Source organism: Nipponia nippon, unplaced genomic scaffold, assembly GCF_047370975.1.
Source record: "Nipponia nippon isolate SJK-2023a ecotype South Korea unplaced genomic scaffold, ASM4737097v1 scaffold_3, whole genome shotgun sequence".
NCBI classification, from domain to species: domain Eukaryota; kingdom Metazoa; phylum Chordata; class Aves; order Pelecaniformes; family Threskiornithidae; genus Nipponia; species Nipponia nippon.
In genome coordinates this window covers 121,678,783-121,702,818 of record NW_028262347.1, presented here as the reverse complement: position 1 = coordinate 121,702,818, position 24,036 = coordinate 121,678,783, and the positions used below count along the sequence as shown (strand labels likewise).

At 43.3% G+C, this 24,036-nt stretch overlaps 2 protein-coding genes across 13 annotated transcripts in view; both read right to left on the bottom strand.

The window, feature by feature from the left end:
* Nucleotides 1–7,248: 7,248 nt before the first annotated feature.
* On the bottom strand, nt 7,249–9,121 carry LOC104020571 (uncharacterized). The gene is made up of 3 exons (XM_009474006.2): nt 9,067–9,121; nt 8,091–8,207; nt 7,249–7,487 (listed from the first exon to the last, which is right to left on the bottom strand). Exons 1-3 carry the CDS (start codon nt 9,119–9,121, stop codon nt 7,282–7,284), a joined length of 378 nt encoding a protein of 125 aa, XP_009472281.1. The 3' UTR covers nt 7,249–7,281.
* A 622-nt stretch (nt 9,122–9,743) lies between these two features.
* The window catches only part of TACC2 (transforming acidic coiled-coil containing protein 2), a 151,196-nt gene continuing 136,903 nt past the window's right edge, over nt 9,744–24,036 (bottom strand). For all 12 annotated transcript variants that reach the window (XM_087765012.1, XM_087765020.1, XM_087765023.1 and 9 more), the window contains 5 exons: nt 20,477–20,520; nt 13,192–13,352; nt 12,518–12,624; nt 11,266–11,386; nt 9,744–10,304 (listed from right to left, as the gene is read on the bottom strand). In XM_087765012.1, coding sequence (XP_087621138.1) covers nt 10,239–10,304; nt 11,266–11,386; nt 12,518–12,624; nt 13,192–13,352; nt 20,477–20,520 — 499 coding nt within the window. In that variant the 3' untranslated portion in view covers nt 9,744–10,238. The remainder of the gene's footprint in view (nt 10,305–11,265; nt 11,387–12,517; nt 12,625–13,191; nt 13,353–20,476; nt 20,521–24,036) is intronic.

The window sequence follows — 24,036 nt, the reverse complement described above, 5'->3', positions numbered from 1 at the left end:
CTGTAGTTGCGGGGCAAATCTCAAGCAAAATTGTTTAAGAAAAAAAAAGCAAAAAAAAAAAAGAGAGAGAACTAGTTTAGAACTATTTTAAGAACTATTTTAAGCACTGCAGCTGACTCTGTATTTCCCAAGACCAAAGCAGCCCACAGGCCATCTGTCTCCTGGAGAACTGGTCTCTGAGACTGGGCACAGAAACATCCTCAAGCACACCATGGCTTAGAAATCAGCTCCAAGACGGGGAGGACTGTTTGATTTGCTGGCTCGGGACACCCTTTCCATGGGCTGGTAATCCTCTGTTCATCCTCCTCTGGGAGCAAGCAGAAAGAGAGGTCACCAGGATTTGCCCCAAATAGCTCGGGTTCACAGTGTGGGCTGGAGCCAAAGTTTGGATAAGCCTAAAAAGCTTTGGGTAAGCCATGTTAAAGTAAAGGTCGGATGAGATCACTAGACTGCTGATCATTTATGAGCAAAGTATTATTTTCAGTTTCCACAAGGGATCCTGATTTTTGAGCGGGCGGAGGATGGCTTTTTCAGGGACTGCTTCTCTCTAAAGTTAACAGGAGGTGTCATCAAAGTTTTCTTTTTTTTTCCCCTACCTGTCATCATCCTCAGAAGAGTCTCATCGAGGCCAGCTCCGAAAGCCTTATTGGCTTGCCCAGTTCCTAAAATACCACAGCTGAAATTGCCAGCCATCGGTGAAACCCGCTCGACTGCAAAACCGCCCGCATTTCAAGAGCACGGCCCCCTGAACACACGGATTTTTTTCCACGCACGCATCCGTCTCTGGGCTGGGGTTTTGACCCCACGACTGTGCTGGGATTCAGCAGGAGGATCTACTAAATCTAGAAATAAATGACAGAGTGGAGCTGCATTGAGAAGATGCTTTAGCAGAAGCTCCTCCCTGTCCTAAACCTCGGGGAGATCGAACCAACCCAACCCAGGGACAAACCACCCGTTTTCATCTGCTGCCCAGGCCTCACCAAACGCAAAGCAGGCTGGTAGAGCTCGCCTCTCCACGAGCTCCTCCTATGCTTGATTACAGGAATGCTAATAAACCCACTGCCAATGCCCACGGGCACAGGCCTGCTCGGATGACTTCCCCATGAACATTTTTCCTGGCTCAGTTAACTGCCCCACTCATGGATTTGCTTCATCCTGGTAACTGATTTGCTCTTTCCAGAGTCATATTCATTGAAACTGAATATTTAACAAAACCAGACATGTTTATCCAATACGAGGAGTCATAGCTGGCTGGGAGAATGTGGAAACTGAAGTGATGGAGACTGCCAAATACTCATAAGCGCTGTTAACGGTACAGTGCAAGAGAAATGTCCAAAAAGACGGCTCCCGAAAGCAAAGCTTAACCCTTAGAAGGACTAAACGAGGGGAGAGATGAAGACAGGGGTGGTCACTGGCTGCTCTTACCTGCCCACGTACAGCTGGTGGTGGCAGCTTTCACAGATGCAGTGAAATAGAGGTGAGACCGAAACCAGCACCGAGGCCATCTGATACTGCCAAGGTGCTTATTTCTCTTCTGTGACAGTGGATTGCTTTAAAAGTGTGTCTTAAGCCCCAGCCCTGCAGCCCCAGCAAGGCTCGATGCTCACAGCTGACTGGGATTTAAATGGATCCTGCTTTAAATGCAGCTTCTGGGTTTCTGGCATGCCTGCTTGCCGGTGGGGCAGGAGTTTTTCTCCAGAGCTGACTTTTATAGCCCTTAGCCATGAAGTCTTCGTACACTCAGCGTAAAATAAAGTAGAGTGAAACCTACCGTGCTGATAAAGACCGAAACTAGTAGTCATCATAGAGTTGAGAGAGGCAATTTCGAGATTATTATGCTATTAGAAATGTCATTCCAGTAACACATATATATGAGAACTTGAAATTAATAAATACACATTTTGGTATATCTTCTCTTCATTTGATGAAAGTCCTCCAAAAGCTGCAAAAGGGGTTAAGCCCAAGTTGCTAAAGGGAGATGAACGTCCTCAGGATCTCAAGAACACATCGCAAGAGCTCTGCGAAGGGGGGGAGAGCACAGGAACAAACCCATGCATTAAAAATTTGTCTTTGAGCAAAACCAGGCCGTGAGCTGGCTGAGGAGCTGCCGGCCAGCCCGCCTGAGCCGCAGGCCGCTTCTGCAGACACCGACCTTTTTGCACTGGAAATCAGAAACTGAGGGTTACCGGCAGTGCTAAAAATAAGATTACAGCCATCTCGGATGAAGGCGGTAGGAATCAGTGACTGTATTTGAACACCAGCCTTCATTTTTTGGCCATATCTCTGGCGATGTTCAAACACCTCCCCCCTTGAGTGTTTAAAGCAAAAAATGAAAAACATTTTGGTGAGGAGGAAGGGCAGGAAGCCTTCAGAAAAGGGAAAAACTTGAAGTGAGAAATTCCCCTTCACCTTTCAAACATTATCTCATACTTACAAGCCTTTTGAGCTAGCAGCTAAAAGGGTAGTTTTTGAAAGAAATATTGCCTGCGGGGCTAAATCAGGCGGCTAGAAAAGATGTAAGCAATTTAATAGCGTACTTCACGGATTGCTGGTGCTGAGTGTGGCGCAGAGGAGGGCTGGCTGGCTACAAAGCGCTCAGCATCTCCTCCCACTCGCATTCCTCTGCTTCGGTTTTGTTCCAGAGAAGCGCGTTACCTGCCTCCCGTGGAAGCCTGTCCCTATGGCAACACGCAGGGCTGTCGCGGTGCAGACATGCCAGTGCTTTGGCAGCCCCTTCTTTTTGTGACACTTCTCACAGCAACACCCTGAGATTGTCAGAAAGATGACGAGAGCCCGCCGGTGTCCAAGATACCATTTGGATGATTTTCTACTGAGAACTTGTTTTTGCAGTCTTTCACTCTTCCAGCTCTTGAACTCTCAGTCTGTATATCACGACTGCAATTTTATCTGAAATGTGTTGCAAAATCTATGTATTTGCCTTTATCAGCAAAAATCCGTAACCTCAAATGAGATGCTTTTGACAAGACCTACTTTCCATAAAGCCACGCTGCCAAGTATCACATGCTGCTTCTGTGGTTCCTTCTGAACTGAACCCCACATTGGCTTTTCCCTTGTTTGGTTCAGATGCGAACAAAATTTACTTGTACCAACGCCGCCAACACGACGAACTCCTAGCTACGCTCTTTATACACACTCTTACTTGGATTAAGTTATCATTTTTTTCCACTCTGCGGTGAGTAAATATGCTACATCTAAGCACGCCGTAAATTTCCCAATTAAAACCACCCCATGCGCTGCTGGCTTTGGACGATAAGAGGGAGTGTCTGTGTATGCAGGGTGATAACCTTCAGCTCCATGACTTGCAGTCAGGACTTCTCATTTCAAAAGCATAAAACTCCTGCCCAAGGGCAGTCACTGGCAACAGCCAACAGCTCCGGGCTACATCCTAAACATCTACAGGCTCCAGAAAGGTTGAGACCCTTTGGAGTGATGCTCACAGCGAAATCTGTCACAGCTGGGCTTTTGTTGCACACAAAGACACGATAGCACGAGGTACAAGGGCGTTCTTTGTTTCAATCCCTACTGAGCAGAGCCCCACGACTAACATTTCACGTGAAAAAAAGGTTAAAAAAGAAACTGTGGTCTGTGACACCAGGATGTACTTAAAACTTCTTTCATTAAATAGCACAGCTGGTGTCGAGCTAATCTTCTCTGATCTAGATTTTAAAGCTCACAAGCTTCCAGAATTGTTTATTCCTTACCAAGAGCAAGAGACAGCTTGGGACCTTACTCTTACTGCGGGAAAAGTCAGGTGTGGGTGAATATCGGCACAAATGAAAGCGCACGTTTGCATGTATGCTCTTTGAGAAGGTGCTCAGATGTGCCCTCCTGGTAGGGCCCAGAGGCTCTCGTTGTCTTTGAGAAGACTGGGAAAATAAGGAAATGCTATCTGTACTGCCAAAACCAGAGGATACAAAGAAATCATGGAAATAATTATGATTTGGGGCTAGCTGTAAGTCCTACAGGTTACAGTTATAATTGAGAGTTTCACTTAGAAATTACGAATCTCTTTCTTTGAAGATCCTTTCTTGAAGGTGAGAGGGTAGCATGAAACTCAGACCCAGTGCCATGTACCAGTACTTAACAGGGAGCTACAAAGAAGACGGAGACTCCCTTTTTACAAGGAGTCACACGGTGAGGACAAGGGGTAACGGGTACAAGTTACTCCCGGGGAGATTCCGATTGGACACGAGAGGTAAATTTTTCACCATGAGAAGAGTCAATCGTTGGAATAATCTCCCCGGGGAAGTGGTTGACTCCGCTACGCTGAACACGTGTAAGACTCAGATGGACGTGGTGCTGGGCCATCTCGTCTAGATTGTGCTAGAAAGGTTGGACCAGATGATCCTTGAGGTCCCTTCCAACCTGGTATTCTATGATTCTGATTGATTCTACAGACCCAGCTGATCCACTGCATAGATCCACCTACTACAACAGATGAAAAAGAAGTCCTATCATTTCCAGTTGCAGCAGAAGGCATTTCATTAGCAGTTTCTGCTCCTTTTGTCCCAACTGTCTGTCAACATTAAGGAAGACAGAAAGAGTATGCCACGCGCCGGGAATGATTAGCCTTCAGAACAACCAAAGTAAAGACAATTACTTTCTATTTTACATATGACTGGGAATAGCTCTGCACAGTCACGGCAATGGAAACTTCAAAATATTTTCTGTATTTTTAATGGAGTTTAAAAAATATTCCCTCTATTTTTTTCCATTTTCACTGTGCTTGTCTTCCTGTTACTGTTTATGCCAAGAACCACTGTGAAACCCCGCTGATCCCATCAATCCATGAATACGGTTTATCATTTCTAGATGTATACAGGCATGCACACTTCAGGCTCGTAATTAGGCAGGAAAAATGTCAGACTCGTAAAAAGCAAAACACAGCCCGTTTCGTCCTGGGTGGCAGAATCAAACGGAGGCGGTGGGAGGCTGTGAGCTGCCTGAAGATCTGAGTCCTGGCCGTAGTCAGGAACGACAGATGGTGTTTGTCAAGAGGATAGAGCCTTACCTTCTTATTTTATCATGGAAATATCACAGTAAGAAAATATCAACATTCACTATTTTATCGAACAGATTTAAGAAATAAATCCCACAGGAAAAAAAGCCAGAATGCCTGCTGGAAATCAGACCGCCAGATGCAACTGGAAATCCCAGTTAAAAGATGCAGTTCTGTTTATCAGGAGACATTGTCAGCCATTGCATGTATTTTATTTTCTCATTAGGGAAATGCACTGAGCATATACAGAGATTACATTCAGTACAGATTTATCATTACAGAACAACCAGAAAATAAAGATACAATCGATACATATTTCTTGCAGCAGAACAGATTGAAGGAACCGATTCAAGCTGAGAATGAAATGAAAAATACTTAAACCAACTTAAGCGATCTTTACACAGATGAGATATTTAACTCTAAATTAACATTCTCAGCCAAGATCTGTTGCACTGTTGCAATCTTTGTATTCAACAGCTTTATCAGACTTGTGCCTAAGCGTAGACCAGAACCGCCTTGTCTGAGAGCCCATTCGAACAAAACCCCAGAAGAACCATCCCAGTCTGAAGCCACAATCTACACGAGATGACGAAAAGATCCATACAGAGGAGAGTACAATAAAACAAGGAGACAGTTTGGTCCATGTGACAGGCAACAGCTACAAGGCAGGCTAGGGTTGTACTCTACGTGGACGTTCCACTGATTTCACTTGAAGAAGCTCTCTAGAGTTTGCAACCCTAATAAAGTTTTTGTGACTGTGCAGAATTCTATGACACTGCCTGGAATTGATTTTTTGAAGAATTACACTGAAAAAAAGTCACAACACAAAGCAAGTGGAAAAACTACTTTGCCACGTATTTTGTGAGTTCCATAAACTTGACGACCAAATCTTTTTCCAAATGAGCAACTAAAACTAGAACTCAAAAGACCACCTCTACTTCAATTACGCCAGCTGGACTTAAAGCCAGTCCTAGGCATGTTGTGTGCCAGAGATTAGACCAGATCATCACAGCTGGACATGAAAACCTACAAGTATCATTCATCTGCTTGTCTGTCCCTCTGAGGTTTGAACCAAAGGAGGTAGCACCCTGCTCTCCAATATCATAGACCCAAGACCCTGCTTAGCGCTATCGCATCGTGCATCATGTCACTTCTCGTCTTGCCTACTTTCAACACAACCACTTCAAAGGATCGTCTGCCTACTAGCTAGTGATGCACAACGCCTTCTACAATGTGGCCCATTCTGGATCATTTACTTGGTAAGACTGCAATGAATGGGATTATTAAAAATGTTGATTTAGTTCCTTACATCTCTAAAGATCTCCAAGTAATTTCATTCACTTTGCAAAATGAAAAGGTTATATAGACCACCACAGATCAACTCAATCACATCACTGAAGGGGGAGGTAGATACTCTTACTCTGAAAGAGTGAAGTTTAGGACAGTGAAGAACTAACTACGTAGTTGAAATTGCAAGAAGAATTTGGGATAAACAAAAATGTTATGACTCAAGTTATAATTTGCCTACAAGACAGGGATTAACCACTTGTTTTCAAAACCAGCAGTAGAGATAGAACAAGCTGATCTTTGGAGGGAGCTTGCCGGTTCAAAACGACTTCCAAACTCTTTTTTTTTTTCTTCTTCTTCTTCCAATGTTGTGGCATGATACTCAAAGGATTAGAAAAGAGAAGACTGGAAGGGTTTTCTTTCCAGGAAATATAGATAATATAACATACCTCCATGCATTGTTCTCTTAATGACCTTCTCTTACCAGTTTGTATTAATACTAAATCATCTTTATTTCAAGTTTTCTGGCTTTGTCCAGTTGGCAAGTGTTCTCTGAAAGACTAATTTGCTTGCTAGAGTTTTCAGTCACTTTGTGCTTGAAAATTTTAGCTTGCTTTTGAACGTCTGCCAACAGTAAACAGCATGTGGAAGATACTGGTCCTTTACCCTACTACAAGGCTACTTGCAGCAAAGATTTCTCCTTCTCTTTATACATACTATCTAAATTGTAGGAAAATGTTACATATTCGCACGATCAACCCCTTATGATAAACAAGAAGAGGGCAGTGTTTCTTACATATGGGTCAAGACATATTTAGCAGATGAAACAACTTTTATCTGAACATCTGTCAGGTCTGCCTACTGCTTTTTGCCTACCAAGAAACAGGGTACATGGAGCAACATGGTTAGGAGATATAATCATCCCTTTCTAAGAAGGCAGACTTGTTGCTTCAGGATACTCTTTTTTTCCCCCCTCATGTCAGCTTCAACAACGGGTGCCACAGCAACATAAAGACGAGGAGAGAGAAGTAGCTCACGGAGGTGGTGACTCTTGAAGCCAGGCTTTTTGCATTGCAGTTGTTTGAGTAGCAGCAGTGAACGCTCACTCCAGGCGCCCTGGATCCGTCCCTCCTTGCCCGCTCGCAGAAGGACCTGAACGAACAGGACTTCATCACGCCACCTACAACAGAGCCACATTGAACCACACGGCCCTGGCTCTTCGTGGTCCCCGCTCCTCCCCGCATCCCCTCCGCGTGAACCTGAGCATCCCATACCGAGCAACAGCACTAGGTTTGGCCGTTCCTTACAAGCGAATACAATTGCATCAGATTACAGCACACTAACAAGCTCCCACTTAGGTTCAATAATCGTTAATTTATCTTAGATGCAACTGATGCAGCTTGAATATCTCTGAACGTGCTCAAGTGCAGTGCCCCGTTAGCTTCTTTTGCTTCCGAGTTTCCAGGAGAGTCATTTAACTTAAAAGTGACAGATTTAAGTAAGGAGCGGGCAATACTTAAAATGATTTTTTTACAGCTTTCACGTAGCACGGATACGGCTCATGATGGCATACTGACAAATCATACTCGGAGGGATTCTCTATCAGATTGATGCTAAACCAATACAATTGGGACTGAGATTTGTTAATAGGGTTTATTTTGAGAGGAAGCATTTACCTTTCTTTTTCTCCTTAGCTTACTATATACTCTTCTCTTTCCAACACCTGATAATTTATTTCTATTATTAAAAATCTAATGAGTCTGAACTGTTTGTGACTACTTACTCGCTTGTCCTCTAATGACGGCACATGCATCCGAATGCCCTGGACATTGCTGAGCTCCTTGTCTGTTACAGTCTTCATCGCTAGAACCTACACAGGTGTAACACTGCAGCGCTTCGCCTGGCATCGAGGGAAAAAAGACCACTTATAACAGTAGGGTTTAGAGTTTACAAAAAATATTTGAAAACATCAGCTACGCAGGCTTTCTAATTTTGTTTGAAGCGCAAGCAAAAAATTGCAAAAAGGTTTAAAAAAACATCTAAAGATTCTGCAAATCTTATCAATTTTTCTTTTTCAGAAGTGGTCCAGATACTGATTTTACAGATTAAAAAAAAAAAATCAGCCGTATATTATTTAGTTGTCACAATTTGCGCTTAAAATAATCCAAGAACATCTGATGTTCTGTCAGTGCATCCACACCTTCTTGCAACATTTTTGGAGCACAGTCCATTGTAACAAGTTGCAGTATCATGGTTTTTCCCCCCTCCGCCATGATCTTTGGTCCACGGTACCGTGAAAAAGTACATTGTAAACACATAAAATCTTATTATGATCCATATTTCATTTTCTCCTAAAGTATCACTTCAGCTGGAAGGCACAACGACATATCTTGAGAGTTTTGCTTTTGTTTAAACATTAGAACCATAACTCGATCCTCTTTCTTTTCCTTGGTTCAAACCATATGGTATTTACAAAGGCAAGCATGCATTGGAAATATATTTAAAATACCATACTTCAGACTTGCAGAGCAGGAGGCACACTTGCTGTCCACAGGGACACGTGCATTTAAATTTGTTAGCATACCTATTTATGTTTACATTCCACAGCAGAGGTGAAATTCTGTGCTGCTATCCACATACCCAAAATAATCTGAAACCAAACAACGCCAGGAGAGCCCAGAAGAGCAAAGAGGCTCAGCCATGCCTGAAGTAGGAAATGAAAAAGAAATAAGAAAGGAAAGAAAAGGGAGTCGACTTACTTTTGAGTACAAAAAGGGAGCTGACGAGAACCAGGCTGAAGACTGTCCACATCATGGAGATACAAGAGATGCACCATTAGCCAAAGAAAGCAGTTTGTTTGCTATTAAAGCCTTAATACTTATCTTACATACCTAATCCTCTGCAGAGGATAACTTGGAGGATAAAGAGGTGTGCGAGAATGCTACTTATCTAGCTTATTCTGGTTGTGCTTCTAATCACACGTACTTCATTCTCCACAAACCCTGCAGGCAACGTCTTCCAGTAGCAGGAAGAAGAAAACGTATTCCCCTTTCCGTGATCGCTGTGCTTAAAAACCACCAGCCCGTCGTCGCATGTCACAGCCTCCACCTCATGCAAGCAGCCTCATTACCTTTGCCTAGGGGATTTGCTGGATCAGGGTCAGAGTATTAAACATTTTGGAGGATTAAGCCTATGCTTGGGACATGAATGGTCCAAATCTAGCATATATATATATATATATATATATTTATAGAGAGAGCAAGACATAGACATAGATATGTGCACGTAAGTAGTATATTCTTGTGACCCATGGTGTGCTCCAAGCAGTGACCCACGAAGTGCTTTCTGTGAAGGAATTCATTAATAAGAGCTGCTGCATCTGGCGCTGCACATGAAGCAAGCAAGTGAAGTGCATCAAATAAAGCCATACTTATCTTCAACTTTCAACGAAAAAATTTATTTACAATAGAGGATTTCATTTAAGTGACATGCATTTTCATTTTTTTTCATTTTTCATTTTATTTTACAAATCAGCAAATGCAGATAAAGTTTACACTCCTTAAGGCAAGAGTCCCCATGCAAGTAATACATGTTTATATTAAATCCAAAAGACATCCAACATGGGAACTCATGTACAAAGGGAAGGCTAGGATCAGCAATTTGTAATTTCTTAGAGAATTTGACAATCTCCCTGATACAGGAACTTTGAGATCAACTTGCTATGAATTATACTATGAAAATGCAAACAATAGCAAGAAATTCTGATAGTCATCTTAGTACTGCATACAATTAAATCAACTTTATTTAGAAAGAAAATACAGTAGTGCATACGAAAAAGTGAAAATATAACCTGTCCACATAAATGTATGGACATCAGTGTGCCAATGGTCATATTGCACTCAATATCGAAGTCCAGAAATTTGGTTAAAAGTTAGCTTTTCCCCATTTTGGCAATCAGTTCATCACAAATCTTTGTTAATTCTTCTATCTCTTTATTCTGGAAAATAAAAGGCAATATTAAGTATTATGAAACATATTGTTGCATTAAGTTGAGGGGGTTTTTTTAATTATCCAACCTTCAGGAGAAGTGTGGGACAACTAAGTTTTCTCCAATACTGAGAACAGAATATCTCTATATATATCTATATATATATGCATACATAGTACAGCTATGTATAGTTCATTCAAACAATATGCTTATGCATTTCCACATACAGCTCCTCCGACTTCAATAAATACAATTTAGCACTAAAGCAGACAGCTTTATAGCAGTCATTGCTAGCACACGATAATAATACATAGTGTAAATTTGTTTCTAGGCTGCACTTTTATAGCATCATTTTCGCTGCTTTCCAGGGGCTCTAAGCAAGCACAAGCTGTACTATTCTGAAAGCAAGCTCCTTTGCTGAGCTAGAGGACATTAAATATAAATAGTGATTTCCTACAGTGACTTTTGCCCTAAGCCGTACAGATCTGGATCTGATCATTTTGTCTATGCTAACAGCGGAGGCATGTAAGCTAGCGTTGGAATTACAGTTAAAAGTAAAAATGGAAACAAAAACTGAAAGAAGAACTAAAACAGAGGTATCTTAAACCTGAGAACCAAAGCAAACCAAGGGCCCTGCTTGGTACCTAGGTGCCTGCTGAGCTTTGACCGAGTCTGAATCAGCCCTGAGCACTGGCGGGTGGCTGTGATCGAAGCCTGGCAGATGGGTCCATTTGCCCGAACTGCCCTTTGCAGGCAGCTGATTTTGTTATAAGGTTTGGGCAGTGCTGCTCTCCCTGGGGCCGGGGAGCTGCCGGGCCAGCTGGACGTGAGGAGCAAGACAGGTCCCTGGGCAGACCTTGGCTGTGGTCTGAGCTCCAGAGGAGAGCTGGATGCAGCCACTCTGGGGATGTTTCACTTCACTTTGGTCATCCATTGACTTCTGCGTTAACAGAGCTGAATTGCTCTTTACCTTTTGTTCCAGTGTTCTTTCCAATGCGTCCACTTTCAGCTGCTCTTTACGAAGGCTGGCCTGATACGCTGCTTGCTCTTGCTGAGCCTTGCCTCTCACTTGTGCAATTTCAGCATTGGCTCTAGAAAAACACAGACTTTTGTCACGTCAGACTCTCTACAGGAAAGGACAGCAGGTACTGAAGGACGGACTGCATCTGAACACATGGGTGGTGAGGGCAGGGCTACTTTCTGCATGTCTTTGAAACTATTCTGAGCCTTGTCCCTAGACACTTTTCATGACTCACTCTCTTGCTCAGCAGAGTCTTTTCTTAACGTCTGTGTCATTCCCTTCATGCTCCTCTCAGATATCTGTGCTGGGGTCACAAATACCACTTAGGTAGAAGCGTTTTATGGCAGTTTCTAAACCTGATCTCCAGTTCTTACAGACTGGACTCACAGCTGGGACAACAGCTGGAAAGCAAATCCAAGTTTTACTTTGTTTTAGGCACTAATCAATCCTAGTGACATTTTGGAAACATCTCTTGGGTCTAGGGGACTGAATGTGTGAGTCCTGAATGTAATGAGTCCTGAATATAATGCCTAGGAATGCTTAATCAGTCATCACATGGAAGCATTAAAAAAAAAAAAAAAAAATCAACCAGAGCTGCCTCTCTTCAGCCACAATTTGATGTTTGCTCCTTAACAGTGGCTTAAGGAGTTATTATCTGTGCACATCTGGCACGATCTTTTGTGCAACTGTTCCTCGCTGCCCTCAGCACAAGTTGGGCTGATCCAGCTTAGGTAACCGGTGTTACTAGGGACAGACCGCCTGACTGATTCTGCACTGAAACAGCCGAGCAGCACTTACATGTTCTGCTCTTCTGACTGACACAGGGGCAATGATATAGCACAGGGGCAATAGCAAATCTCTGGGGGCAGGAATACTGGCTGCAGGTGCAAATATCTGAGCACAGCCCTCCACAGCTGCATAAACCTAGCTAATGGCTTCTTTCTTGATCTCCCCTGGAAAATACGTTATAGAAACATGAAGACATTTGATAAAGATAGAAGTTGAAGGTGTTCCGTACGTTCAGTAGCTGGAAGAAACACCAGCACATTACAGAAATTCTCATTACAGCATTTCATTCCACCTCCACCACAGAGCAGCCTGTGCTCTGCATATTGATGGAGCAGGTTTGGGACGCAAGGTCCAGCCACAGGAATCCTCCTGCAGCATGAACTCCTGAAAAGCAACGTGTACAATCAATTACCTGTCCAGTTTTTCCTCAGCGTGAATTTTGAGTGCTTGATACCTCTGCTCTTCTTTCTTCACTCGTGATAAATATTCCTGTGCACATTTCTTTAACACTTCTTCATTCTTAAATGAGAAGATTACATTAAATTTAATCCAAGAGGTTGCAGTGTAGGACAGGCACCTATTTGCAGGAGTCACATTCAGGATTTTTTAAGGGCTGCAGTCTAACACAGAGGCCATCTGAAGCAATACCACACAATGCAAAAAGCTTTACAATTCTTCTGTTTGCATTTGGTACATGGCTGCAATCCTTCATCTGAGGATGACGTTATGTCACAGACTTTCGACATAACCTCTGACCCGAGGAATTCACGTCCTAGGTTTTAACAGAATGCTCAGGCCAGAGGCCAGCCCTCACATGTGCTCAAGTCCCGCAGTTACGTGACATTTATTGAAATCGCAGCGTCACGTATGTTACAAGTTACTCTTGTGCAAAATCTTCATCTCTTTAAAGCTATTTCAAAACGAAAGCCCAAGTGAGCATTCATGTTCTCCCTGCCCCCAGCACGCTGCAGTCTAATGCAGTACATCAGATTCGACTGGAAACAAAGAGGTGCCTTCTGTTAAGCAGCACTGGCATACACGGCAGCCTGCTCAGCTTTGCTCTGTAAAGGAGGGGACTTGACTCACCTTCCGAAACCCCTCCAATACTTCTTTCATTTTTTCATATCTCCTGAAAAGATCTGCCAGCGATTTCTCCACTGAGTTCAGATCTGCCAAAGCTTGTTCCTTCTCCACTATCAGCTGCTGAACAGTGTGATGGGAGACAGATTTCTCTCTCTGTTCATCCTCTGTTAGAAAGAAGAGAGGGGGAGGGAAAAAAAGCGATTTTCAGAAGGGTAATAGTAGTAAGAACACTGATTTCACTATCATCTATAGTTTCTACTATACTGTGCTCTACACTGTGCCTTAGTAAGTTTGCAGGATCCCGAAAAGTCATTTTTATATGAAGATACAATCCTGTTTTGGAAAAAGGTTGCTAAACACAGTGATATTTAAATATTTTGATGTTGGGGAAAAATGTGAATATATCTCTGTCCTGATGATTTCTTTCACTCTGAACTCAGCTGTTCCCATGAAAAAGGCAGGTGTTGGATTTCCCTTGTTTGCCTGAAGATGCGCTAGCTGAAGGAAAGGACATTTATGCATATTACTAGCACTGGCAATAAATTATTTGCCATTGCTGATATATGCTTGTCATCTCCTGGCATCTCTTCTAATCCTGTACAAACAAAGCACTTTGTTTAATGGAATTCAAATCAAATTCTTCTCTTGGAAAAACAGCGTTTTGCAAACTCTCATTCTTAGGATTACTGTAGCAAGTGCCAGAAAGGAAATCTAACATTAGACAGGCTTTCTAAGCTCTGGTCTGCAGAAAACATCTTCCAAGCTTCTCCTGTGTAGGGTTAAATTTGAGGCAGGGATGGTGGCAAGAACAAGAGGAATCCAAATCCATACGGAAGAGAACTTTTCAAAGGAATTGACGTAGTAATAAACTGGAATACCCGTACAACACCAGAAGAAAAGGTCTGGCATTGTCTTCCAAAATGCTTCATTGTTTGCTTCATATCCTAAAACATGATTCTTGTGTCCATGTTTTAAGGGCTACTTTGAATGCTACTGAAATGAAAACCAACCCGCAAAACATAGCAGTTTTATATTACCATTTTCCTTTGTCTATGATGGAAACTAAAATAAGGTAAGAAGCTCTCCCATGTAAAAACCACGAGGCATTTCAGAATCTACAACTTTTCATTCAGGCCTCTGTATTTTGAAATACAAAGAACTAAACAAGAGTTTATCTTTTTATTTCAATAGAAGTCTTCACCTGCATTAACTATTTCATAGTGCTGGTCAGCTCTGAAATGTCAAAGTTGATACTGTCAATTCCCAAACTGAGACTCACCTCTTCCTTTTGCATATTCAATCCTTGTATACATTTTTGCTAGCCTAAGCCCAGAGCAGTGACGATGCCACGCCATGCATCAGCTCACGTTGGCTCTGTTCTGCGCTCCCCTGCACGCCCCCTGACAGCACCTGGCTGGGGCAGAGCCTGACCTGAGGTTATTTTGCTCTATGGGATGCAGAAGATCGAAAACCCCAGAGAAACTCCCAGGACCTGCACTGAGTTTGCAGCGCTGGAAGTTGTAACACCTTTATTTTACTGGTGAACAAATACCTTTGATACGGCAGAACTGAGAAACCCAGAGCCCTGTAATGCCACAGTTTGCTAATATTTAACATTTCATAAAAAATAAACATTCTTTTTTATTTTGCCTTCTTAAAGACACTCTGCGATCATCTGTAATGTCAAAATGACTGCATTCGCAAGGAAAATGAGGAAACCATTTGTCATCCTTCATTTATTTTTCTAAATTTGAGAAGCTGTCACCTTGTGTTCCAGCACAAGATTTGCTTAATCGTGCTGGGGATTACACACTGTCTAGCTTAATTCCAAAACACTTACTGGCAGGATCCTGTTCTTTGGCAAAACCTCTGTCGTCGCAACTCCGTGCAGGGGGAGGGATCCATTTGCATGATCACGTAAGGTGCTTAAATGCATTTAATGTCACAACTTTACTTTTTCTGAGACTGCTGTCTGCGGTATTTTAGCAACTTCCTTCTCATTTGATTCTAGGGCAATCTAGAGAGTTAGTAACTCATGACTCACTCCCTCACAACTACTGAGCTCTTCCTGCTCCCCCCAGGGCAGCGTGGTGCCCTCCTCTCTCCTTGGCGCCCTCCTCTCTGGTGCCTTCCTCTCTCCTTGGCACCCTCCTCTCTCCTTGGCACCCTCCTCTCTCCTTGGCACCCTCCTCTCTCCTTGGCGCCCTCCTCTCTCCTTGGCGCCCTCCTCTCTCCTTGGTGCCCTCATCTCTGGTGCCCTCCTCTCTCCTTGGCGCCCTCCTCTCTCCTTGGTGCCCTCCTCTCTCCTTGGCACCCTCCTCTCTCCTTGGCACCCTCCTCTCTCCTTGGCACCCTCCTCTCTCCTTGGCACCCTCCTCTCTCCTTGGTGCCCTCCTCTCTCCTTGGTGCCCTCCTCTCTCCTTGGTGCCCTCCTCTCTGGTGCCTTCCTCTCTCCTTGGAGCCCTCGACTCTCCTTGGCGCCCTCCTCTCTCCTTGGCGCCCTCCTCTCTCCTTGGCACCCTCCTCTCTCCTTGGCACCCTCCTCTCTCCTTGGCGCCCTCCTCTCTCCTTGGCGCCCTCCTCTCTGGTGCCTTCCTCTCTCCTTGGCATCCTCCTCTCTCCTTGGCACCCTCCTTTCTCCTTGGCGCCCTCCTCTCTCCTTGGTGCCCTCCTCTCTCCTTGGTGCCCTCCTCTCTGGTGCCTTCCTCTCTCCTTGGAGCCCTCGACTCTCCTTGGTGCCCTCCTCTCTCCTTGGCGCCCTCCTCTCTCCTTGGTGCCCTCCTCTCTGGTGCCCTCCTCTCTCCTTGGCGCCCTCCTCTCTCCTTGGCGCCCTCCTCTCTCCTTGGTGCCCTCCTCTCTCCTTGGTGCCCTCCTCTCTCCTTGGTGCCCTCGTCTCTCCTTGGTGCCTTCCTCTCTCCTTGGCACCCTCCTCTCTCCTTGGTGCCCTCCTCTCTCCTTGGCACCCTCCTCTCTCCTTGGCACCCTCCTCTCTCCTTGGCACCCTCCTTTCTCCTTGGCGCCCTCCTCTCTCCTTGGCGCCCTCCTCTCTCCTTGGTGCCCTCCTCTCTGGTGCCTTCCTCTCTCCTTGGAGCCCTTGACTCTCCTCGGTGCCCTCCTCTCTCCTCAGCTGGACCAGCTCCTCAGACGCTCACCCCCAGCCCCACTTCAACGTGCACATGGGAATTAGGGGCAAGTGATAGCCAGTGCTCCCTTTCTCCTCGCCCATCCACTATGTGCTAGAGGTGTCCACGGACCGGGGAGCGAGCTGAGGCCTCACTAGACTGCAAGGGGGCAACGGGAATTTATATTGGGGAAGGGAGTGACATATAAATTGGAAAGAGGGAAAGTTTCCAGTGAGCTGTAGGAAAGGGGCACCTAATAATCTCAGATAACAGTTAAGATGATAGATAGATTTAAAACCAAAGTGGTTAAATACTACAGAAAACAGAAACTGGCCTCTGGCTGGAGGGGGACTGGAAGATCTGTGTGATATTTTCTAAGACTATGATTTAGCTTTAATGAAAAAGCTGCTTAGTGGAACTGCGCTGATAACAGTCTGCCAGTCAAATCTTAATCAAGCAGTTACACTTATTTCTAAGGATATTTATGATGTTATGCGATTAAAATATTTTAATTAAATGGCTTCCATGTCTGCAACACACACTGTCCACGGCTCACCAACATTAACAACAGTAGGCTCAGGACTAACACTATCCAAATTGACAGAATCAGAGCACCACCACAGCAGATCCGCTTTCAGGCTCAGCTCAGTATTACTTACGTTACTTAATGGGAATGCAGCAAACGGAGAACAAAAGCAAAATAAACTAAAAATGCAAAATGCTGGTGTGAAAGTTGGTGAAAAGCTTTACTTACCAGGCTTGCCTGTTTTGTTTTTGCAAGCAAATAGCAAGAAGCAACAAAAACGGAAGCAAAATAGAAAATCAGGAATTGTTAGGAAAGCAGAAAATAAGTAATGCAACAACCTGTAATGCACAAAGCATAACATCTCTTTTGTTTTTCATAATGAGAATTGAATTATGTATTTAAACGTACAAGTATAAGGATACATTTTTAACAGAAAAACACCCAACATTATAGATCCATCAATAAAAAGACATCCATGAGAGGGATTTTGGAAGGGAACTGTGGATGGCTGTGATCACGGTGTGTGTAGGGTGGGGTGCAGTGAACACGGGGTTACGCAGGCTCCGTTCCATACGGCTGCCAGTGCCACGCAGTCGTGAGCTGCAAAACTTGGGCAACAGTCAGCAAAGCAGCAGCACAAGCAGCAGGCTAGCCCGGAGTGCCTGGTCTTTTTTCTCCCCCCTCCTCAATATAAACAAGAATGGGCTAGGGGCTGAGGCAAGTGTAAGAAAAAAGGAAAAAAGAGTTAAAGCACCAGTAAAAAAATATGCAAAGAGACACTAACAGGGATCTGTACGCTGACAGCTTGCAAGCTCTGGCTGTACAGAGTGTGGCATGAAACTAATTGCATAAGCTATGTCAGGTAATATCGGGTTCTATATGTATATGACAGCAAATACTAGACATTCCACAGCCCTTGAAATCAAAGGCAATTACTGCTTGCAATGCATGTTTTCAGTGCCTTTATAGGCAAACATACACAATCATATATTGTTAATATGGAATATTTTCCATATTCATTATACATTCACATGACAACCTATAAAAAGCTGAGCAGGACCTACCAACCACACTGCATATTCATTAAAGGGAATTGTGAAATTGGTTCACTTGTAATGCCCTCCTAACAGGGCTGTATAAATAGCTCAGAAGGGTTAAATCATAAACGGAAACAGCACAGGCATTTCTTTTGTTAAAATGCATATTTCGCGTTAGCAGTAAGGCATTATTGTGATAAGAGTTCAGCGAAGTATACGCAAATAGCACACAGACAATCACTTTCCTCCACAACGTGGCATCTGAATGAGCGAATTCCTTTATCGGAAGGGACAGTAATTTACGACAAATGACAGGAGAAAGTGGGACAATTAGATCAAAAATTTACATTAAATGCAGGGAGAGGAAGCCTCGCATTTAACGTATTACCATGCTGTAGAATTTGCACGCTGCTCTAATTAACACATGCTTTCTGTGTCACTGTTGTTTCAGTTCCTTTGCAAATGGACAGCAAATTACATTATTTATAGCCATAGCTCTTAAAAACTTGCCAGAGATCACTTGAAAAACTCTGACTGATACTCTGAATTTGAAGTTTAAAAATCTTTCTGTATCCTCAGTGGTCAACGGCCCAACTCTTTAATTATCCTTGACTTTGTTGCAACAAGAGCAAATGGCAATTGCAGAATTTACTATGTATGCGTGGCTGTGCCTTTGCCTTAGGACCCCTATTCTATACCTTCTTGTTGCACTGGAGTCTCACAATTTGATTTTTTTTTTTTAAATCTGTTTCTCAAGAACAGAATTTGAATTTGTTATTAAAAAGAAACTCCTGTTGCTAACTATATGCACATGCTTGGGAAAAAAGGACAGGTCCTGTTTGTCCATATGAATGTCCAGGTTCAGGGATGAAGCCATACCAGAGTACATTCAGTGTAAACCAAAATGAATTCAGTTCTTTGCATACTCTGTTTCGCTCCTGTTTTAACACTTGCATGATGAGAATGACAGACGTTATGTCAGAAGACAGGCAAATTTGCTCAGTTGTACATACAAAAGGCAACAGAGGCATAACACCATAGAGAAGAAGCCAGGCATATTATTACTATAATATATTATTCATTATTGTTGTTGTTATTATTATTATTAAATTATTAATTTATTTATAGGCCCATTTTTCCCTTCACTTGAAAGGAACCTGGGGTGTCTCCCAACAGCTGAGAAATGTGGGAAGGCAGCAAAAGCACCAGACATTGAACTACTTCCCCCCACTCTCTTTGGGTAAAAATAAGCAAATTCACTACAAACGTACGTAAACACAACTCAACCATTAATTAAAAAAACCCCAACAATTTAAAAGAAATAAAAAATTTGGGGGGGGGGGGTGTGTCACACAATACTGACTGCAGATGAGGGGACTGCCAATTTTAAAAGGGGCAAAACAACATGATACGTTGATAGCTGTAATAAAAATCCTTCCCTGTTAAAAAGAGGCAGGTATGCCTGTTGTGTTCCTGGCACGCTGTACTCTGTGACAGTTCTCTCAGGAGAGTTAGAGGAATAATTTTTTCTTTTTATTTTTCAATAAACACAGTGCAAACAGGCTGGATTCATAACCCTCCCTGCTCGCAGACATCATTAGCTAGGCTAGCCTTTCTCCCGCATCTCACAGCCCAGATGTAACTCTGAGGCCACTCCTAATGGCTTTTAACAATATTTCACAGTTCTCTGCTGCATTACTCAAGCTTGTCCAGATGAGCTTGGTCCTGATTTCTCATCAGCCACTGCTTCTTTTCCTGCTCTTCCCAACAATTTTGGCCATAGAGACCCACGACCCCGCTCAGCCGTTCACCTTTCTGGGAGACAGCTTGAGCTGAAGCAGGACACGGCAGCACAAGCCACTGGTGCTTTCTATAGCCAGACTAAGAAAAAGAGCTTTGGAAATCTTACGAGGAGGCTTTAAAATCACATCCCAGGGGCCAGACCAGGACACGAGTCCTGCAACCTTTGGTTTTGAAATGCTACTGCACATAGTGGTTTTCATTTGCGGGGCATGCTGTTAACAAAGGCGTTTTCTAAGTATTGTGAGGCAAAACATGTCATAATTTAGACCTTGAAGGAGACCCCTATGTCAGTAAATAACTGGAGAGGTGGATGGATTGGCCACTCATAATCTCTCAGCTGGGATTGGAGTTAATCTAGGTTTTGGTCTGACCAATGCACTTAGCACAGCTAATCCCTGTTGTTGTAAAGAGCTAAGTTTGGTATCTCCCATTAAACAGCTGGGAGCGGATGACTGAAGGGTTTTTAGGTCATTGAAAGTCTCTCCCAGAGATACCCATGAATTCTGGGCAAAGCATTTCAGTGTTTCCTATGGGACAATTTGCTTTGACGCAAAAGAAAGGGCCCTGACCTTTCTGTATTACCTGGACTGCCTCGGGGGCTGCTTTCTGTAAAAGGAAGCCTAGCTTTTCATCACAAACTGGCAGCACACGCGGGTGTCCTCAGATGCATTCACAATTCCCAGCAGCATCAGCAGATGTAGCTAGCATCACAATGAAGCTCACAGACTTCAACCATGTTTCTAGGCTCTCTTCAGAAAATCAGAGTGGAGGATAGCGTCTTTCAGAGTAGAAACACCTACCTATCATCTGAGCAATCGTCTTCTCATATTCTGAAACTATTTTCCTATAAGAGGGAAAAAAAAAGAAAAGCTTTTGGCAAACATCACAATTGCTAATGCTTACTTAGAAAATAATGCTACTCAAGAACTGAATTATGGTATTTTAAAAGAGATACAGCACCCCTTCACACTTTTATATGCTCTTTATCACCTGAGTAACAAAGAAAACTGGCTGTTTAAACATTGCACCTGATTTTTAATTCTCCATGTAAATCAGTATAGGTGGGGGGAGGGAAAAGGGATTGCTTTGAAACAAACTCTGTTATTTGAAACATGCCCAAAGTACATTACCAATCATTATTTAAATATAAACATAATCACACTGGTCTAATTCAAGAGTTACAAAGACTCTGATTTTTCCATTACTTTCTCCCCTCTTCTCCGTGTTTGTGTTTGCTTATTTTTAATGTAACCGTTAAGTAAAATTCTAATTGGTAGCAAGTAAACCTAACAGGGGTATAGTTGGCCCTCATCCAAAATATATCTCATCTTCCACTCTCCAAATGTGACTAAATGATCCATTAGCACTTAAGAGAACAAGACCAAAATATTCAATTCTGTAGCACAAAATCCGTCGTGTCCTATTTCCCAAATCTGGTTTTGAAACAGAGGTGGCAAAATGTTACTTTTAAGACTATTTGATCTCATATACTCACGGTAGGCTTTGAATTTCCTTCTTGAAAAGAGGTTAGCCAAAATAAGCAGATTAAATGTGATTTAGAAAGATGATCCATCCCTTCCCAGAGCCAAATAAAGCTAATGAAATGAGACTAGCTTGATCTGTGCTTTGACTCATGAGCCACGTAGGACTGTCTACGAAAAACAAAATTACCCCACACTTCATCTGAAGTGGATATTCCAAATAGCTCACTGGTATTTGAATACATCTCTTTTGAAGTCTTAGCTCACTTTCACTTGCTCCGTTTTGGAGAAGTGTGCTGCAGTTGGTGAGGTTACAGAGAGGATGTGGGAAAATCCTGAGACAAACGTCAGTAAGGAAAGGAAACTCACGGAGCTCCCAAAAAACTCATGTAGTAACTCCAGTACCGCCTGCCTCAAATCTGAATCACAAAAAGAGCCCTGAAACCCCTGAGAAGGCCACTTGCCCCAAAGGTCAGTAGCGTCTCACTTGCCCTGGTGCTGCAGAGAACTCAGCAGAGCAGGGGGTTTACAGCTGCGCACCCCGCTGACCTCGCGCAGGCTTCGGGTAGAAAAAATCTTCGGTCCTGGGGCCAGAGCCTGTCTCTGCACGGCTCGCCGTGCCTCCAGCTGCTGCCTCCACTGGGATCTGCTCGGATGCTGCTTTCCCTGCTCTCAGTCTTCTTGTTTTAACTGGCTTTTTTCTTTTTCTTTAACCATAAATGACACTTTTGAGAGCAAAGATAGCCACAAGGATTTTCCCCTAAAAAGAAGGGATTGGTTTCATGTCCAAAGAAGATTACCTCAAAAGCCTGGTGTAAGCAATAAGGATTTTAAAGCCACGTCATGTCCTTGTAACACCAGGCACCTTTAGGAAGTTTTATCATCCTAGAAAATGAAGCCTAGGACCCAGGGCAATGAACATGACATTAAACACTGTTACAACACTTCCCAGCCTAGGCTGCACCACGGAAGTTGGCAGCAAAGTGGAATTACATTACCTATTTGTTGTTTTTACCAGCTTAGACTAGTTCAAGTAGGTACCACATTCTCTGCATTATCCAGCCTTATGAATCATGTGGCAGCTGTTCAATAGAAGTGGATACTGCAATGGCACATTGATTTTAATAATATTAGATTTGGAAAGCAAGGCAGTCAAGTGAAGTCTTGTTCCAGATTCATGTCAAAGGCCTCTTTCAGTCAAGCAGCCTAAATAATGGTCATTATGGCTGGAGAACCAAAGGATGCTAGCCACATCATTCCTCCCTGTGATGGCACATCTCAACCCTAGCTTGACATGTTGCATAGGCTTAACTTTTGGTATTTTAGATATTCGATCTATTTATTGACTTCCTGCAATTTCATAAGTTACAACACCAAAATCCAGGGCTACAAAGGATCTCAGAGGTCATCTGCTTGACTTCCCTTACTGAGGCACAATCAATTAGACCTCCAAATAACCATATTTAAATATTTCTTGCCTGCCTCTGGTTGTACCCTTGGATTATGGTATAGCCCACCCTGGTTTAGCTCTTCAATAGTTATTACAACTTCTCATCTTGGCCACTGGTCTCTGGAGTGGAATTTTGCCCAGTCTGACATTTTTCTGGAAACTTAGCTGAACTCAGGATATTCCAGGTAGAGTATGCAGGACTTGGGTAAAGGAGCACTGCTTCTTCTTCTGTGGAAAGTGATGCTTTTGTGCTTGTAACTCTAGATAATCCCTTCACTCCTTGCTTATCATCATGTCATATCTAACTGCTGCATCTCTAATTTACCACACATGGACTGTTTCAACATTTAATCTTCCAAGAGAAATCTTTCTTTGTGCATACATGCGTATTTTATCATTTCGTGACAATATTAGTCAGTTGTTTTTTTTTTCACCCATGTGTTCTAGGGATGTGCCTGTGGGAAATTTGGCTTAGATAATGTGTTTTTTTCAAATCGAGTTTTATTGAGGGTGTAGACACACAAGTAAATTACTGTGAGGAAGATGAAGGTACAGATCTACAGTGTGCCAGCTGCTCTGTGTCACCTCCTGCTCTCCTTTCATTAAGGAACAAGCAACCTCTGTCCGTGCCCGTTTGCAGCCAGCAGGCGCGTGCACCCAGGCAGTTTCGAGAGAACAGACCATGTACCACACTTGAGCGCGTGCTGAACGCTGAGACGTTCCTCACACAATTCCTGACTTTGTTCATTCCTTGTTTTGCTTCCTTGGCTTGACTGCTTGCAGCAGCTCCTTTCTGTTTTGCCTCATTATGCATTTGAGGTCTATGCCAGGGTTTTGTTTCCTTTCCAAGCAGAGCGCAAGAGAGGTGAGAGAACTCAGCTGGGCACTGGGAGATGGTTTTCTGAAAGAAATAAAGCGGCTGCCCTTGCCTTTTGCAGATGCTTCTCTTAAGATGCTTTGGCTCAAAGCCCTGCGCTGCCGCTATTCCAATCTGCCATGTGCGACTCCTGGCACCCATGCTAGCGTTTTCCGAGTTCTGCACCGCAGTTCCCTTTTACCCTTCCTCCCCTAAGTACAGTTTTCCTGGATATAGTCAGGAATTGAATATGCAGGTCACCACTTGATACAGCTCTTTGGCTTTAGCTTTAAACCACCGAGACATTTAATTTTGGGAAGAAGCTGGTGCTAGAACAGAAGTGATTTTGAAGAAAATTCAGCCTCAGAAGCGACTGCAGAAATTATTACTTAAAAGGATGCTAAAATAATCTGACAGTTTCCTTTTATTTATGAGTTAAGGACGGGGGTTGGTTTTTCTGTCTGTTTGAAGGTAGAAAATAATAGGCTTTAAAGACTCCATGAAATATTTTTATACATTCTCTTTTGCAATTGATGACTTTCTCAGATTCAGATCAATGCGCAGGTCAAGCTC